Raw genomic sequence first — 17,410 nt, 5'->3', positions numbered from 1 at the left:
GGTGATGATGATCTTGATGGACCAGATGGAGGCACCAGCAAGGTGGAGGAGGGGTAGGCTACAGGTATGGGCTGCGATCATTAAGTAGTTAGACCTTTTCAGGTTGAAGATGGACTGAAACTCAACTCCAAAACCTGCTGCCAGTTTCTGGAAGATACTTTGTTCAAGCGGTGGTGCAGGAAAAAGTCCTCAGCATTCAAGAAGGCAATGATCTTTATGCATCCATCATATGTATCTAAGTACTCCACTGTTTGACTAGGCAGCAAGGGTCTCAGTGACGTGGCCCCTTTCCTCCCCTAACTTGCATCCTATTGAGAAATGTGGGCCTTTCTCAAACGTATGATGTACATCAAAGTAAAGTCCTTATAGTCTCTTAAAACGTCTCTGTTTACAGTCAGGGAAGCAAGCACACCTATATGAACAGAGTTTGGGAGACTGCAGTTGCTGCTTCAGTCAAAGTTGATAGTGAACAGATCAAGAAACTGACAGACTCCATGGAGGGAAGGCTCATGGCAGTTATGAAAGCTATGATAGGCCAAAAATGTTATTTAATAATAATTTTGTGTTCTTACACTTACTCTAAAAATTGACAATTAAAGTAATTTGATAGAAATATATTTTTTTGTAATTTTGCTGCCTAATACGCAAAACTCACTTTTTCTTAGTTAAACATTCAGGTTTGAGGTTCAATGATATTTTGGATTGACTGTGTTTGTTCAACAATATAATAATCCTGAGGAATACAATTCACCTGACAAACAAATGTTTTAACATTAGGATGGGATATTTTGTTTCATACGTAGCAGTGGTTGTTATGATAAGAATATACTGTGGAAGTAATGGAATAAGCAATGCTATATATTACATCTCATAATATTAAGTTACCTTGAAAAACAATTAAAGCTTAATTGCTTTAATTCTCAGATCAAGGACCCAGACTTAGCGGAGCGCTAAACCGGAAGTTAGCCTGCTCGGCCGGCAAAAGTCAACACATTGGACACAGTAGCGCTCCTGCCGACTAGCGTTTGGGGGTGTAATTGCAGAATGACGGACACACCTACGCACAAGTATAAATGCCTGGGTAGGCAGTGGCACAGGTCTAATGAAGTGTCACAGTAAGCCATGACAGTGAGGTGTCATTCTTGTGATTTTACGCAACGAAATGTCTTCTGTGAAAAGGGCCGAGACTGTCTGTTATGTTACCAACCCAGCACAAAGTCCAGTCTGGTTCTTTTCCAGAATGTGGAATTAGTGGCGTTTTAGCCTATTTGTAAATATGCCTGCATAATATTGTGGACTATGTCTGTTTTTTCTTTTGTTTATTTAGTGTTTGTTTTTATTGTATGTCTTTTGGACCGGGTGTGTGTCCTTAATAAAAGCTTGATTGATTGATATGTTGGTGTGGATGTTCTGGTAGGACTATGCTGAACTGGTCATGGAGGGCTGTTCCTGATGAAAGAAAGAAGAACAACAGTGTTAATGTTTGTCCTGATGTTCTGTATGTCTGCATTTCTCCTCTCAATCAACTTCACTGAACCACTGAAATAAACCCTGTTAGTTTCTGTATCTGTGTCGCTGCACTGACTGCTGTGATTGATGGTCATTGCTCCTCTCCTCCAGGAGGAGGCGGTGCAGGACAAACAAACACAGCTGCTTTGTGACGGAAACAAGAAGATAATGAAGCAGCTATAGGACATAAAGAGCTTGTCGTTGACGGTGCGTGTTGTCCCAGCTGTTTGTTGAAGAGTAGGAAGAGTGTAAAAAGACTGGGTCCCGCTGTATTACTCAGGCTGCACTACAGCGTCTATTCACAGGCGCGATCCCACTACTGAGCGGCACGGGGGCTTTGACCTGCTCCGTTTCCGACCTGGGCCGGTGCACCCCTCCTTAGACGACCTGGTGGTCCCGGGCTCCCCCAGGAGCACCATATCGATACCGAACTTAGTGCGGACACCCGATCGGCATAGTCCGCTGCAGCTCAGAGCTCCTGAGCTCAAACGGTCCGCCAGCCTCAGCCTCCCGGTAGCTTGGATTACAGGCGCGCGCCACCGCACCCGGCGAGGATCAGCTGCTCTCATTGGGCTTTTAGCTTCCGCAAACGTGACGTCACCAGCGAGCACGCTCAGGCGGCATCTAGTGACCAAAACCTGCACCTGCAGCTGCTGAGTTATTTGTTATTTGTAAAGCTCCCTCACTGATTAAACCTTATTTCAATAAAGTTCAACAATTTTTGTGTTTCAAAATCTGCCTGTCGGTAAAATATAACTCCACCACCAAAATTTAAAACAGCAGTGAATCTACCGTCACTCCCAAAGGTCTTTACAGTAGTTGTAGTAGCAGTGCTGCAGACACTAAATCTAAGTCATTCATGTTTTTGTATAAGGTTTGTTTACATCAGTCAGACTTAAACACATGACTACCTTTGTACATTCACTCTGAAACTTTAGTGATTATTTTGCAGAAGACAACAACAGGCCATGTACAGTCAACATGTTACATTTTCTCTAGTGATTTAACAGTTTAACATGGCATAATGTGACAATATATGCACTCTGGAGCTGAATGATTCACAATAATACCTTAATCAGTTCTGACTTTCAAAAGGTGCTCATTTTCGTTTGCATAGCCTATAAAGGGATAAATTAAATGTCATCTACCAAACCTGTTAACTGTTAGAGGTCACCTGCTTGAAATCCTCCTACAGAGGTCTAGTTTGTGTTGAGAAATTAAATTTGTCTTTGTGGCACATTGAGATGTTCAAACATTTCCTCTATTTATATATTTTGAAAAAAACTTTACAGTTATAATATCAATATAGTGGTAGTAGTCAAATAATGCGCATTCCTGAAATACCTCAAGTTACAATGAGGGAATTCCTTTGTTTCCACAAACATCAGCAAAATCAAATTCTGCACATCTCTTTTGAGTAGATGTTCTGAATGATTTCTGATAAAATCCCATCCTGCTTCACCTTAAGTAATTTAAACCTAAAAACTAGGTGTAATGATGCCATGCAAATGCACAATAGTGAATGTCCTAGTTCCAATTAAAATACATTGAAGCTGAAGGCATTAAATAATAGACGGCTCAGTTTTATGTTTCCAACATTATGAACTTGACAGCAACACAAAAATGCACATTACAGAATTAAAGGCATGAGCATATCTCCATTGTGTGGTGGTGAACACAATTAACAAATGAGCAAGTCTAATAACCAAATAAATGATTCACATGATCTAATGTGTCTGATTTATGTTTTTACAAAGTATTTCACATTTGCAACACAAATATTCAGAGCTTCGATTTTCCAGTTTATGCAACAAAAGTTTACAGAAGTTACTGCCAGACCATATTCACAAGAATTGACACCACAGTTTACAGGGTCCCCACCTGAAGTAGGACAACAACAAGGCACAATAAACATACATGTAAGAAAATTAAACTGTTGATATATTTATATTTCATAATTTCTAAACCTCTGCAGCAGAGTAGATGGTGAGTCAGCAGCCCAACGGAAACGACGATGGCAGTAATCACCTAAGCAATGATGATAAAAGGTCATTAATTTTACAGGATTTAATACTGTGTAAACAATAGATACTCTTTGGTGGTACATAGTAAATGATGAGAATAGAAATAGTTCAGACATGCTGAGGTATGTTAACATTTCACAATGTAACACGCATTACATATTTAAGTTATGTTTTAACAATAATAATCCCTCTCATTAAGTCATGACTTGAATGAATTTGTCGACACAGGTAAGATTACAGTGCATAACAAAGCAATTTTAGTGAGCTGGTTACATGAAGAGTTGCTGCACCTGTGGCCCTCTGGACTTAAGCTGAAACTAGATGAAATGAATTAAAACTAACAGCAGGGTCCCACAGACCAGTTTGGAACCACTGCTATAGCTGAAGGTTATCATTCAATACAGTAAATATGTGACAAACAGTATGTGATTGAAAATTGGACAAAAAGTCAGCTTTTCTGTTCATTCCATAAACTTCAAAGCATTAAAGTGGTTGCCTTGAAGTGCAAAACACAACACTTCACAAAAAAGGGTGTTGGCACACAGACCTTTTCAATACTAGTGCCAAAGAGCCCACCACCCACCTTTTTTTTTAATATTCAGTGGCTCTAATTTCACAGCAGAGGGACATGTTTTTCCTCTAGTCGCCTTAGTGCTCTTCTGAGTATCATGTGCCTGTCCTGTGTGACCTTAGGGCAAATACATACACAAATATGTGAATGAAAAAGATTTGCGCATAACCACTGAATTTTTGAATCCTCCAGCTCCAAAAAGCATGATGCTAGAGGCACTGTTACAAAACCAGGAGTCATATGCCCTAATTGGCCACTTCCATGCTTGTATTTTTTTTTTTTTTTTTTGATGTTGTGTTTTGCATTTCAGATGCATCCAAATAAATTAGGTCTCTATACTTTCCATTACTTTGAGAACATTTGGAAATTTGCTTACTTGAGGATGGCATGGCATCATATGCAGGGGTCTTTGGTGCTTCTTGCTCAGCATGAAGGTCCTCTGCTTGGGAAGTGACAGGGGTTTCTGCTTTTGAGGCCTCCAACATCGGTTCCTTCTTTTTTCTCACAGCCCAGTGCATGGACTGCAAACAGATGACCAAATAAATCACAATATTATACAGATCACACAGTACTTTGACAAGTTATTATATAATTTGTATAAATTATATACCGTTTTTACAGAGTCATTCAAGGCTTGCCAGTCATGAAATGGCATAGCAACTCCACTTCTTTTCCAAAGGTCATAGTTTTTTCTTTTGGCTTCATTGCATAAAACCTCTTTGGCTTCCTGCAACTTCTGGAAATCTGCCACTGTCAGAAAGAAAGAAAATATCAGTGTCTAAGATGGAACATTATGCTTACCTAATTAGGATCTTCTTTGCATGCACTTGTAAGCAGCTGTCAATTAACATAATCTGCTTTGAAGTCACAACAAGAGAAAGAGACATTCACTGTTTGTGGGATAAGTATGAAAACTGAAGAAAACATCATTCAAAAAGTATTAAAAATAAAACATTGGGTTCACCTTGACTTCAAATCGCACTTCTGGTTATATAAAATGTATTATGATATATTATTCTTAATATTTGTCTGCATTTGAAAGTTCTTGTTAAATATAGGCCTACACATGTGTCACAGCAATGGTCCACATATTTACCGGCTCTGGGGTTGTCTAGGTGTTTGTCTGGGTGACATGCCAAGGCTCGGATCTTGTATTCGTTGAGAATCTGTTCAGTCTGCAAGGTAAAAGATTAAATAAATATAAGGTACTTTTGCCAATGCAAATACCAGAAATTCAGGAATCAGTCACTTATTGTATTTTTAAAGGAACATCATTCACTGTAGTAAAAGTCTCAGAGTCTAAAAGGTCACAAAACAATTGCAACATTCTAACATACAGATGGCCTAAGGGAAAGGTACTATGATTTTGTGAACCTGGTCTATTTAATGTTATCTTGAAGATCATAATGCTGCCAGATTATTTTGAGACCTTCAAATGCATTAACTTACTGCCGGCGCGAGGTAGGCCTAATTGTTATTATGTGTTGTAACAGACAATGTAGACATTTTTAATGTTAAGACGCATTTACTTACAAAACATTTCTGCTGAGCTTTTAGGCTATTACAATTATCAATACATACAAGGAAAAATGCTGTAACGCAAACTACACACGCACGACTGGTCAGGTCTCTGTTGGTTCAGACTAATCTCTGGGGGTTACATATATCATTAATTTTACCTGCAGGTTGCTGATCGCTGGCGTGGGCTAAATCCATCATTTTATGTTATCTTCCTCTTCTGAGCTCTTAAGCCAACTATGTATCGCTGATCTAAAGAATTATTATGTCACCCAGCAAATAGGCTGATCCTTAAACCCATTGGCCGGAACTTACCGACGACAATTCATCACATCCCAAAAGCCCGTAGTAATCCTCCAAGTCTTCTGGGGTGCAGTTCAAAAGAGCCTCCATAAAAATCTGTTGTGAAAAGATACGTGTGGTTTCTTGTAACGGAGCTGATTGAATGTCTGCTTTCTGGATCACAGCTCTCTGTTAAAGGGTCGCTGTAGGGGTCCCCCTCGCTGCTGCTGCGGGTCACTCACTGACAATAGTATCAAAGTTTATCTTGTTGTTATTTAGTCAGCTAGCTTTGGGTAATTAATGGACAGACTGCCAAATATTTTTAAATTATCATGGGAGATCTCTCCAATGTTGTGGAGGAAATCCAGCCCTTTTCACCACATGACGTGTGTTGCATTCAAGTGTCTAACTAAAGCTCCCACTCTGGTCGAAATTTCGAGTATTCACGGGGCCATTAAATAAAGGCAAAAGTATCCATAAGTAATTAGAAAACAAAATAAATTACTTTGTGATAAACGCTGATGACTGGGCTACACATCATATGGCATAGGAGGCAAAATGAAAAGGATACGATTGCATGAGGCACGTAAATAAAATGTCAACGTCAACACGTATGTAAATTAAAAAAACCATATATATATTGACATGGCTTATGTGCTATTATCGACAAGTTTGACGTCTGCGTTTTATTTACCACTTTGTGCGGTCATTAATGAGCGCTTCACCTGGGTTCATAATTCATCTGACGGTGTTTGAAGGCAGCAATATTTTGTTATGGTTTTATGTCGCCGACGTAAAAAAGGGGACGGTCCAGCCGTGGCTACTGGTGGAAAATCAGTCACGTGCTCTATGCAAATGAACCAGCTGTCCGAGAGGAAGGACCTGCTGGGGCGAAGATGGCGGACGGAGAGAGCAGTTTCGGAACGGCTTTTTCAGGCGCATCCGAAATGGAAGAACCTGCCGCGAAAAGGTCGAAAATCAGTCCGGTGACTAAATGCGGATTCAAAGTCGCCAAAGCAGATCATTTCTCATGCGTCTCCGGGGCTACGGAGAGCTGGGAGCCGGCGGTGAATTGTGCGGAGCCAGCGGAGAAGGAAGCAAAGCCGGTGATGGCGGTAGAGCAGGCCCCAGCGGCGCTAGGCGGAGACAACAATGGACTGGGACTGCTGGTCTCCGAGCCGCACGAACCAGTTGTGAAACTAGACGACAGCGCTATGCTTGGAACAACTGAGGAGAGTGCTGGTATGAAAAGAGACGGTCATTTAGCTCTTTCAAGTATTTAGCTAACGGTAACATTGCGCGACATGCAGTGGGAAGTGCTTGTTATACCAACTCAACCGGCGAGTTGGAAACAGAAGATAAGTTAACGTTAGTTAAGTCAGCTAACGTTAACGTTACGTTAATTTAATAGTAACGTTACGTGTGTTGTGAGCTGTGTAACGAACAGCTTTAACTTTTCTTTAGTTAACTTTACGAAGGAAATAGAAAACTCCCTGTCCCACATCTTGTGGGAATTTCATGATTTTACTGAATTTCCCCGCGGCACTAAAAGTTAAACTTTGATAGCAAATTAGCATTTGTTAGCCCGGGTTACTTTCTTTCCCACGAACGTTCGCTTAAGTTAGTGTTAACGTTACAATACTGAGGTTGTTGATATGAGTATTGGTTGAAACTGATCGTTGGGGCTATTAAAGATAGACACTACTTATCTGTAGTCTTATTTTTTAATTTTCCAAACTTCTCTATGCTCAGATTTTCTTAGACATGACGACCTCCCCTCAAACGGGCTGGATGTAACACCGGACCACATCAATGACGAAGATGACAGATCCTCACATGCAAGCTCCAGCGACTGGACTCCTCAACCGCAAATAGGTAACTAAGAGCATCTGACAAAAAACATTGCCTGCAGCAACTTTATCACAGTTTTTTAAACAACGTTTTAATTGCACGGAGTGACAGAGTACACATTTTGGAATCCATCTCATGCTGAGATGTTGTATTCTTGGACAGGGTCCTACAGTTTCATCCAGCAACACATCAGAGAGACCGATCCAAGGACCATTCTGAGGGACTTGCTGCCCGAGACTGTACTCCCACCAGATTTAGACGACATGACATTGTGGCAGATCATCATTAACATCTCAGAACCTCCGAAAAGAAAGAAGCGGAAGGATATCAACACCTTAGAAGATGTGGTCAGACTACTCCATGAAAGTAAAAGGATCCTTGTGCTGACTGGTGCTGGGGTACAGTTGTACTATTTGAGTTAGCAAGTGTTTGAGGTAACACATAGTACCAATGTTCATGCTATTAAGTCAGAATGTTTTTTGCAGGTGTCAGTTTCATGTGGAATACCAGACTTTCGCTCCAGAGATGGGATTTATGCACGGCTTGCTGTAGATTTTCCTGATCTTCCAGACCCTCAAGCTATGTTTGACATTGAATACTTCAGACGAGACCCAAGACCCTTTTTCAAGTTTGCTAAGGTTTGTTCAATGTAGCCACTTGTTTCTGTGCAAATCAAAGTTGATAACAATACATAAAAATACCAACTAATTTCCTGATTTATGATGTGATAAGATAATAAACTTTGTTTAAAGTAAGTATTCAAATCTAAACTTGCTCACGTACCTGTGCAAGGTGGTAATAATAATCTTTATTTTTAATAATCATGCATAGAGACATAGGCACTGTGTTTACCCTTGAGCACATGGATGAGACACATGAAGGTCTGTGAATACTTATTCACAAGGGTCTCGTGCAGAAAACATCTTTGGTGTTTATGTTGTGTTTTAAAAGAGGATTCTGAACTTGTCTAACTTGAATATAGTGTAATGATATACACCATAATAGCAAGCTTTAGATTTAGTCCACATGTGTTGAATGCTCTGTGTTGCAGGAGATCTACCCTGGTCAGTTTCAGCCTTCACCATGTCACAAATTCATATCTATGCTGGATAAGAAGGGGAAGCTGCTGCGCAATTATACACAAAACATTGATACATTAGAACAAGTGGCTGGAGTCCAGCGGATTATTCAGTGCCATGGTAAGTTATACAGCGTATTTTTAATTTTTATATTCTGTTCATGGTGATGATGAAAGGTCATTAATAACTTTTATTTCAGGGTCGTTTGCAACTGCATCCTGTCTGGTCTGTAAACACAAAGTGGATTGTGAGGCTGTAAGGGAAGACATCTTTAACCAGGTATTTATCCATTACAAAGTGATCCAAGATGACACATTTACATGCACTATTGTGCAATACTGCATCATCAAAGTCACAAGACACTGAAGAGATTTTGACAAGCAGCTTCCAGTGAAGAATCTTGCAGGGCCCAAGACGCCGCTGTGTGTATATTTGCTGTGTTCTTGATCTTGTGTATGTAACTTGGTGTAAGCACTAGTTCCAAAGCTGGAGCGGTACAGAGCCATTCCAGGGGTGGGGAAAACACGACCAGGAGGGGCAATGTGGAGTGAAACTAAAGATGAGTTGATCCTTTACACTGCAGACACATTTTTCATTTGCACTGCATTATTTGCTGGAGGGGAGCCATTGTTAATGTCTGCCTGTAGTTTTCCTGCTCAGGGTAGTCAAAATCTCTTTTATGAAAAAGGTCGTCCAATATTGCCAAGAATTATTTAAAACAAAAACAAAACAATGCTCTGATGCTAGCAAGGCAGGCAAGATTTTTTTTGACTGCCAATAAACATGCAAAGTTCAAGATGAAATTTTGAAGGCATAAAAAGGAAATTGGTGCTCGGTATGATGGAAAACATTTGGGAATCACGTCATTAGTGTTTGTAGTGCTTTATTATTTTTCACGCAACTACAGCAAATCTATATTAGTGCCATCATTATTGTCAAATATTGTACATTCTCATTAACAGACATGTAAATAATACATGTGGCAGGTTCGTTCATCCAAACTTAAAATAAGAAACTTTTGGAAATGGTGTTACCTCCCTTGTATTGGTGCTTGCAACAGCAGATACCTAAAAAGCCTTTGCATTCAACACCGAAACTATCCGCTTAACTAGATAGGGGCAAGAAAGAAAATGTTGTTAGCATGTTTTAAAATGTGACATGTGGTTTTCAGTTTCAGCACAAACGGACTGCAGAGAGAATAAAAAGAAACATACCTTACATAAACTTACATCACTCTCTAAAGATTTTTCACCATCAACGTACAACTTTGGTGGGAGTAAATCTGGGTGGCACTGCTGCCTACTTTGAGGACATTGACACTGTCAAAATTCAGATTAAATTTGGCTTGGCATTCCTTTCACACATAAGATTTTGTTATAATGCTGATAATATAAATACATCCTGCAGGTTGTCCCTCATTGTCCACGGTGTCCAGATATTCCCCTGGCAATCATGAAACCTGACATCGTCTTCTTTGGCGAGAACCTTCCAGAAATGTTCCACAGAGCCATGAAGCAGGATAAAGATGAGGTGGACCTCTTGATTGTCATTGGTTCTTCACTTAAAGTCCGACCAGTTGCCCTCATCCCAAGTATGTTTTGTTCAAAAGAAGGGATTTCTGTTTTCTGTAAGATCCATGTTTCTGTTGTGCTTGTAGTAAATGCATGGTATCTGTAACTGTTTTCTCATCATCCCATCCAGACTCCATTCCTCATGAAGTGCCTCAGGTCCTGATCAATAGAGAGCAGCTGCCACACCTAAACTTTGATGTGGAGTTGCTTGGGGACTGTGATGTCATTGTCAACGAGCTCTGTCATCGTTTGGGTGGAGACTTTGAGCAGCTCTGCTACAACACTGTAAGACTCAATGAGATCACAGAGAAGCCCCCTCGGTTACCAGAACAGCCACCAAGTGAGGCCTTGCTTCCTTCTAGCGATGCAGCTCAGGAGGAGCAGAAGCAGTACAAAACAGACTCGGTAACGAAGCCTCCAGAGGAGACAGAAAGTCACAGTGTCACGGAGACTGCTGGTAATAATGTTACACCTCCAGAGCCTTGTCCAAATGCTCAGTGTCCCAGTGAAGAGACGGCTGAGCCTTCAGAGTTATCAGCAGAAGACACACCAAAGGAAGAAGCCGCCGAATTAAAGAGCCAAACCTCCAACCTTGAATTCCGTAGACGATGCTGGATGAGTCGAATCAACAGAAGTCCAATCAGCAAACGCCTTGAGAGTAAGCTTTAGATCATGGTAGAGAAAACTATTCTAATTAACCAATACATTTTAAAATATATTTGAAAGTGAGACGAACCCATTCATTTTCCAAAGACTTTCAGTAGATAGCACACGGATATACAATGATAGCTTTTCTCCAGATATAGATTTCAGCACTATAAACTGTTTGTATTGTTTCCCACAGCAGGCCAGTACCTGTTTCAAGCACCAAATCACTATATCTTCCATGGGGCGGAGGTTTACTCTGACTCTGAAGATGAGACGTCGAGCTCCTGTGGGAGTGACAGTGACGAGTCTGAATGCAGTGCAGATGGGGTGGAAGAAGACAGCGAGCCGGAGGACGCCGGCGTACTAGCAGCGGATGGAGAAACATGCCTCAGAGACACAATACAACACACTTTAGCCAATGAGGCCACATCAAGTGCGCCGACAGACAATATTTCTGAAAAAACTCAGAGCACCACACACCTTTAAATGTAAAGTTGACAAAGCACTAATTGTCTTTTTTTTTATATATATATATATATATATATATAATAATGTGTTTCATATATTTTGACTCATCAACTTTACTATTATTTTTCATAAAGCTTAAATTGCGTGACAACTTGTGTGTGAATATGCAGGAAGTTATTTTTTTCCTCTTTTTTTGTTTTTCTTTTTGTGACCAGTTTGGTAACACACATTGTGTCTGAAGCCTCATACATGTATACTACTTACTAAATAGAATGCAGTTTTTCTTTTTTTTTTAGTATTTCTTTCCATATGCTCACTTCATTTTGCATTCACATTTTCAGAAATGTAGCTGATGCTCTCATCTACTACGGCATACCATGAATTCAGCACTAGATTGAGCTTTAATTCCTTAATTGCAGTCATTACAAGCAAAGACATCGGATGTCTTAGTCCATAGTGTGATGTCAGCTGTGGTCTAATGGTGTGTTTTAGAGTTGGTCCATGTTAACATTGGGAAATGTGTAAATATGTATGCCTACTGCTTGCTAAATAGTGGGTACTATGAGTTTCAGACACATACATAAATCTTAAAATGGTTTACTTGAACGCATTATCTAACTTGCAATATAAAAAGCTCTGCTGCCTTTTCATGTGGGCAAATGGTGGAAGAACAGTACTCTTTAAGTTTAGACCAAAGAACACTTTATCAACCCGCCCTAAGTTGTCATAAGCTATGTATGTTTAAACTGTCATTTAAGTCTTGGAGAAAAATACAACTATTGACAAGGTGTTCCTTCTGACATGTGGCAGCTACTTTTTATGGTCAAGCCTCTTTATTTTTATACACCGATGTGAAACGTACTCATGAAAGAGTAGTAGTTTGTATCTGTACAAAGTTAAACTAAGTTGTAATATTAAGCCTTAGGAATATATTCAGTGACTTCGTATTGGAAAATGGCACTTTTCCCCCTTCATATAAAACCAGTTTCGTTGCCCATGTCATTTTTCATGGAATATAAAGTTATAACAGTTTATTTTAGAGGAGTCGGCTGCCTGTAAAGACGTGTTGGTAGATTATTTGAGCCAATGTGACAGATAAATGTCCACACCAACATAATTCACATACAAGGTAATGTTTTGTTTACGGTTTAATGAAATATGATTTTTTTTTTTTTTACACCATATTAGTTGTTGTCTCTTCTGGGGTTCTCAGTAAAACAAGAATGAACAACAGTGACCACTCATTTCTGTTATTTCATACATAGGCCTACTCGTAGGTGTTTGCGCCTCTGACTGCGGATCCAGATGTGGTTTCCTCTTTCCTGCTTTACGGGGCTTTCAAAGAGTGAGAGGGTTTCTGTAACAGACAAGGAGTTACATTGTTGTATTCTGATAAGTGAATTTATAACAGATCCAGTAGAGCTTGTAGGATTTAATATGCCGGGCTGGGAAATTACGTGTGTTGTATGGCTCAGAGCTCTTTAAAGGGCTCTGGTATGGCTAAGCGTTTCCTAATCTGCGCATGCGTATTACGGTAACACGAGGTAGTCGCCTTTATTTTAGCTGGAATATCAAGCTAGTCAGTCGCTTCATTAATATTTAACATTTAGTCAGTTTTACGTGGTCCAGCTGAATAAGGTTTACATAAACAAGGCCTAGTAAATGTCTTGGTTTAGTCAAAGTCTCTTAAACTACATTTCCCAGTTTTCCCTCAGCTGTCCGGTGATACGACGTGTCGTAAAAATTTAGTTAACAACAGCAGAAACCGAGATGGACATCACGAAAGACGCTTGACAGTTTCTGACTTTATCCTTGTTTGTAATCGAAAATGTTTATCTAGTGAGGTCAGGCTTCGGTACACAGGGCTGGGTGTGACAATGGAGGCTATGGACGATGACAGTTTGGACATAAAAGACGACCATAACCACAACATTTGTGTGAGCAGCAGCGGTAAAGTCCGCCCGTATCTCGGAAGCCAGCTGTCGGATGCAACTACGGTCCCGCAGCCCGTCTGTTTACCGGTGCCGGCAGGAGAACCGGGAACTCGACGACGGAACGTGTGGTCTGGTAGCACCGGGGGATCAAAGTTTATGGACTCGGATTCAGGCAGTGAAAGCAGCGAAGTCAGCGAGACGGACTGCACGGCTCCGCCAGTCGCTGTCGAGGGAAAATTCACCCTCGACTCTACTTCCAAGTTCCGTAAGTTAACTTAAAAGCAGGCGCCGTGACAGCAGGGCCTCGTCTCCTGTAGTCACTCACAGCTCGGCCTGCTGCAGTATCACTAATGTCTGTAGACTGGTGCTCGCGGCACCAGAACGACAGTCTGTTAGGCCCCGTGGTTTTGACCAGAATCAAGTGTCTGATGTAACAGGTCGTTTAAAACCTCACCAGCTCTCCTCTTTTCACTCAGTTCTCAATGCAATGGCTGTAGAGGAGTACCGGAAAAACCACTGGCCAAACCTTGAGAAGGCAATCGACCGTTTGCTGATTCAAAATCCCACAGACCACATCTCTGTTTCTTATGCACAGATATACAGGTAAAGGGATGATACAAACACACACCTGATGTTTCTGCAGCATGTGAGGAGCCCCACCTGAAAGGCTGGGATTCTGTACCACCGGTTTTGACTTTCTCCTTTTGCTTTTTATTTTTCTAGTTACGTCTACAAGTGTGTTTGTCAGCAACATTCTGAGCTGCTCTACAATGATTTGACATTAAAAATAACAAGTCATCTGCAACAGGTTTCCTCCCATCTACAAGTAAGGAAATCCAAACACAAGGAAAGGATTATATGCGGCACACAAAGAAAGTATTAATATTTACCAACACTTTCATTATTTTTTTCCAGGCCAGCCCACCTGAGAACTTTATTGAGAACTTCAATGTTGTGCTGACGCAATACACGGCATCTCTTCAATGTATAGTTCCTGTATTTATGTACTTGGTAGGTATTTTATTTTTGTTAAATATCTGTTGTGAAGACAACGTATATCTTGGTCTGTTAAGTGAAATTTCTAGCACATTCTTTGCACCCAAGCACAGCCTTGTGCTAGAGCGTCACCAGTATTCAGTTTCGTTTGAATGTTTTCAGAACAAGTTCTACATCGAGTCAAAACTCAACAGAGACCTAAGAGAGGATCTGATGAAGCTGTTTGCTGATCATGTCGCAGAAAAACATGTGAACACACTGATGCGTAAGTGTATTCCTTCATTTGTAGTCCTGATGACTGTCTCGACATTTGTAAATTGCTCCTCTGTTTGTAATTGTGAATGTGTAGCAAAAGTTGGTGTAAAAACTTTTTCCATTGCTTAAATCCAGGTCAATTCAGCTAATGTCAGTGCTGCTGTCTCTTACACCTACAGAATACAAGATTCATTATAAAAACAAATTACTTCTAAAATACTTACTTTTTTTCTTGTTCAGCTCTTCTCATCAAAGCTCATTCCATGCCCTTTCAAGTGCAGCCATCTACAATGGCCAGTGTGGTTAAAGGCCTCTACAGCCTCCGACCAGGTGTGCTTTGTTCATTGTTCTCACATGTTTTTCTGCCACAAAGCTCTTGTATGTGTTATTGTGTTTAATTGTGTCTCTAGTGCAAGTTAATGTCACGTTTTTGCCGCCACTACAGCAAACAAAACAGACTTATTTTTTCTAGTTTATTTCTCCACCAGCATTCAGAAAAGGCTGCACTACACATGTCCTTCTGTTTCATAGACTTTTGGTTTCCTCTTTCAGATTGGGCCCAGTTAGCCCCGGCTCTTTTCTCTGGGTTTATTCCCCAAATCAACCCTCCTGCTGTGGAGTCTCTGCTGCCTGACTACGCCGCTCATGACCAGAAGTTACAGATGGAGCTCTCCATGAACGGATTTCCACGGTCAGTTTTCTGAGGCTTTCACCACTAGTCAGTGAGCGAACTATACCATGGTTTTTAACAGGTGATCTTTGAGTTTAAGTGACTGAAATTTATGATATTGCTTGCTTCAATTGTGATGACAAGAATAGCATGCATGCATGAATAATAACCTCCATTTTACGAATGATCCATGATAATGAAGATACAGAAAAATAGACATGCATAGCAAAACTAGCATGTTCTGAATATTTTAGAGACAGATATATATAACACAGCTTTTGCATGCAAACTTTACTTTAAATCACTGATGTGACATGTTTTTGTTTTCCAGGGGCGACCAGTCTCGCAAACGGGCCAGCGATGACTCCTGATAGCAGAGCTGCCGTCACCGGATTTGTTGCAGAACTTTAGCTATGCCTGCCGCATCTTTATCACAAGTTGGCTCACTGCACTAGGTGCAATGTTGACAAAGTGTCAGTTTCATCTCTTGTCGACTCAAGGTCACAAAAAACACTGTGAACAACAAAGACAATATGATGTTGAGCTGTTGAGCAGATACTTAATCTCACTGCACTAAAGAAAAAAGAAAAAGCACACAGACTTCCATTATGGTGCTTTCCTCTGTGTTATGACGCATCCAGCTTTAGTATTTGTGGGATGCTGCTGTGTACGCAGAGATGATTTTCCTCACGCTCTCCTCATTTGAAGAGTGCCTTCAGTTGTGTCTGTTCTGTATCCTAACGAGGGATAGGCTGACGATGGGTATTTCATTCCTTAACCTTTAACATGGAAGTGTCTTTTTTTTTTTTTGATAGACTGGGCTAATCAAGACTTTCTATTGCTGCTAATAATACTGTCCACATGATAATACTACAAATCCCTTGGCATCACCCACTGTGTCTGTAACCCGGTGGCTTCACTCAACACAAATGTGTGTGGAAAGACATGAGAACAAGAGGGGCTAAGTCATTGACCTCAAATATGATTCTCTTCTTCGTGTTGCCTTTACTGTGTTGGCAAACCGGACTGTATTTTCCTGTTACGCCAAAGAGGATTTGCAGAAGTTGTTTTTTTTGTCTTTTATATATGATGCATTGGATTTGAGTTGACATTGTTAATGTTGTATGCTGTCTGAGTCACTGAGCCATTTAATTTTTTTTATACTAACGAGTTTTGAGCTTTGGTCGAACCATTTGTTTGTTAGGTTCAGGTCAACTTTAAATGTCACCTGTCTGTTTTAGCCTTGCATGTAGGATTGGCAGGGTTTGCCATGTAGGACATTACACTGTTCGTCAGAGAGCTTAGATAACAATACAATGGTGTTGACAATTTGATTTCAGTTTGTTTGACAACTTTCCTTTATCATCCCTAAACTGTAAATATATTAAACCTGATGCTTGATGGATTATACAAAATGAATGATATGCAATTATTGTTTGGCCTGAGTCTGGCATACTCCTGTGTTCAATGTTCCTATCATGTATAGCCTGTTCATGATGTAAATGTTTTTTTTGTCTTTGCATATAGTGGTCAGTGTACACTAATGTTTGTCACAGATGCATTTTTTGTTAAATGATCCACTTGACAAGAAGTATTTGATACAAGGTCTTACACTGTTTTAAGTGTAAATGGATGCTCAGGCTTGCTTTTTGTTTCCATCTGTGGGTCTATGAAATGGTTCTCATTCTCTTTCAAATAAACTAATTTCATTAATCATGGGACACAGAGATGATTTTGTCTTTCACCATTCAATGCTTTAAATCTGGGTCTTGAGAAATGTTCTCTTCGATAAGTAAGCATTATAATAAACATAATGAAGCAGAAGAAATTCAGTCATTGCAGATGCCACACACTGGATGCACTATGTCAACTTGCTGAGATCATATCACTTTCTCTTTGCCGTGCTGCAAAAAATATCCCTGTTAAGCAACTGTGAATAAAATTGTGCTTGGCTCAAATGCTGTTTCAGAAATCTGTTGCAAAGAACCCCCCCCCCCCCCCCCCCCCGCCAAACCAATAAAATAATTAAAATCA

At 40.3% G+C, this 17,410-nt stretch overlaps 3 protein-coding genes across 6 annotated transcripts; 2 read left to right on the top strand and 1 right to left on the bottom strand.

Moving 5' to 3' along the window:
- Window positions 1-2,428: 2,428 nt before the first annotated feature.
- Window positions 2,429-6,293, bottom strand: dnajc12 (DnaJ (Hsp40) homolog, subfamily C, member 12). 3 transcript variants are annotated; one of them, XM_038736815.1, is made up of 7 exons: window positions 5,938-6,293; window positions 5,201-5,279; window positions 4,715-4,854; window positions 4,481-4,625; window positions 4,117-4,221; window positions 3,477-3,537; window positions 2,429-3,390 (listed from the first exon to the last, which is right to left on the bottom strand). In XM_038736815.1, exons 1-7 carry the CDS (start codon window positions 6,013-6,015, stop codon window positions 3,354-3,356), a joined length of 645 nt encoding a protein of 214 aa, XP_038592743.1. In that variant the 5' UTR covers window positions 6,016-6,293; the 3' UTR covers window positions 2,429-3,353. The 3 variants fall into 3 exon arrangements, with proteins under 3 accessions (XP_038592743.1, XP_038592744.1, XP_038592745.1); XM_038736816.1 differs by lacking the exon at window positions 4,117-4,221 and having other exon boundaries at window positions 5,938-6,289; XM_038736817.1 differs by lacking the exon at window positions 4,117-4,221 and having other exon boundaries at window positions 2,429-3,537; window positions 5,938-6,288.
- Window positions 6,294-6,761: 468 nt separating this feature from the next.
- Window positions 6,762-12,754, top strand: sirt1 (sirtuin 1). The gene is made up of 9 exons (XM_038736812.1): window positions 6,762-7,146; window positions 7,657-7,779; window positions 7,918-8,153; window positions 8,241-8,393; window positions 8,807-8,954; window positions 9,034-9,113; window positions 10,242-10,425; window positions 10,536-11,063; window positions 11,250-12,754. The coding sequence occupies exons 1-9, from the start codon at window positions 6,801-6,803 to the stop codon at window positions 11,537-11,539; spliced, it is 2,088 nt and encodes a 695-aa protein (XP_038592740.1). The 5' UTR covers window positions 6,762-6,800; the 3' UTR covers window positions 11,540-12,754.
- A 324-nt stretch (window positions 12,755-13,078) lies between these two features.
- cacul1 (CDK2 associated cullin domain 1) lies at window positions 13,079-17,097 on the top strand. 2 transcript variants are annotated; one of them, XM_038736814.1, is made up of 8 exons: window positions 13,079-13,720; window positions 13,932-14,058; window positions 14,179-14,281; window positions 14,371-14,466; window positions 14,614-14,716; window positions 14,947-15,036; window positions 15,259-15,458; window positions 15,708-17,097. In XM_038736814.1, the coding sequence occupies exons 1-7, from the start codon at window positions 13,399-13,401 to the stop codon at window positions 15,408-15,410; spliced, it is 993 nt and encodes a 330-aa protein (XP_038592742.1). In that variant the 5' UTR covers window positions 13,079-13,398; the 3' UTR covers window positions 15,411-15,458; window positions 15,708-17,097. The 2 variants fall into 2 exon arrangements, with proteins under 2 accessions (XP_038592742.1, XP_038592741.1); XM_038736813.1 differs by having other exon boundaries at window positions 13,084-13,720; window positions 15,259-15,397.
- The last annotated feature ends 313 nt before the right edge of the window (window positions 17,098-17,410 follow it).

Source organism: Micropterus salmoides, unplaced genomic scaffold (assembly GCF_014851395.1).
Source record: "Micropterus salmoides isolate LMB-PRFRI ecotype aquatic unplaced genomic scaffold, ASM1485139v1 Ms_hic_scaffold_22, whole genome shotgun sequence".
In the NCBI taxonomy this organism is placed as follows: Eukaryota; Metazoa; Chordata; class Actinopteri; order Centrarchiformes; family Centrarchidae; genus Micropterus; species Micropterus salmoides.
Note: the sequence above shows the minus strand (reverse complement) of the source record. Positions and strands in the feature narration are given on the sequence as shown.

Excerpts from the sequence above, each read along its gene's own strand:
- dnajc12 (XM_038736815.1), bottom strand. The coding sequence starts at position 6,015 with ATGGAGGCTCTTTTGAACTGCACCCCAGAAGACTTGGAGGATTACTAC. Across the intron at positions 4,626-4,714 it reads TGAATGACTCTGTAAAAACG|TCCATGCACTGGGCTGTGAG; the intron begins GTATATAATTTA and ends ATCTGTTTGCAG. Across the intron at positions 3,538-4,116 it reads ACTGAATATTAAAAAAAAAG|GTGATTACTGCCATCGTCGT; the intron begins GTGGGTGGTGGG and ends ATCATTGCTTAG.
- sirt1 (XM_038736812.1), top strand. The coding sequence starts at position 6,801 with ATGGCGGACGGAGAGAGCAGTTTCGGAACGGCTTTTTCAGGCGCATCC. Across the intron at positions 8,154-8,240 it reads TTGTGCTGACTGGTGCTGGG|GTGTCAGTTTCATGTGGAAT; the intron begins GTACAGTTGTAC and ends TGTTTTTTGCAG. Across the intron at positions 8,394-8,806 it reads CCTTTTTCAAGTTTGCTAAG|GAGATCTACCCTGGTCAGTT; the intron begins GTTTGTTCAATG and ends TCTGTGTTGCAG.
- cacul1 (XM_038736813.1), top strand. The coding sequence starts at position 13,399 with ATGGAGGCTATGGACGATGACAGTTTGGACATAAAAGACGACCATAAC. Across the intron at positions 13,721-13,931 it reads CGACTCTACTTCCAAGTTCC|TTCTCAATGCAATGGCTGTA; the intron begins GTAAGTTAACTT and ends CTTTTCACTCAG. Across the intron at positions 14,467-14,613 it reads TTCCTGTATTTATGTACTTG|AACAAGTTCTACATCGAGTC; the intron begins GTAGGTATTTTA and ends GAATGTTTTCAG.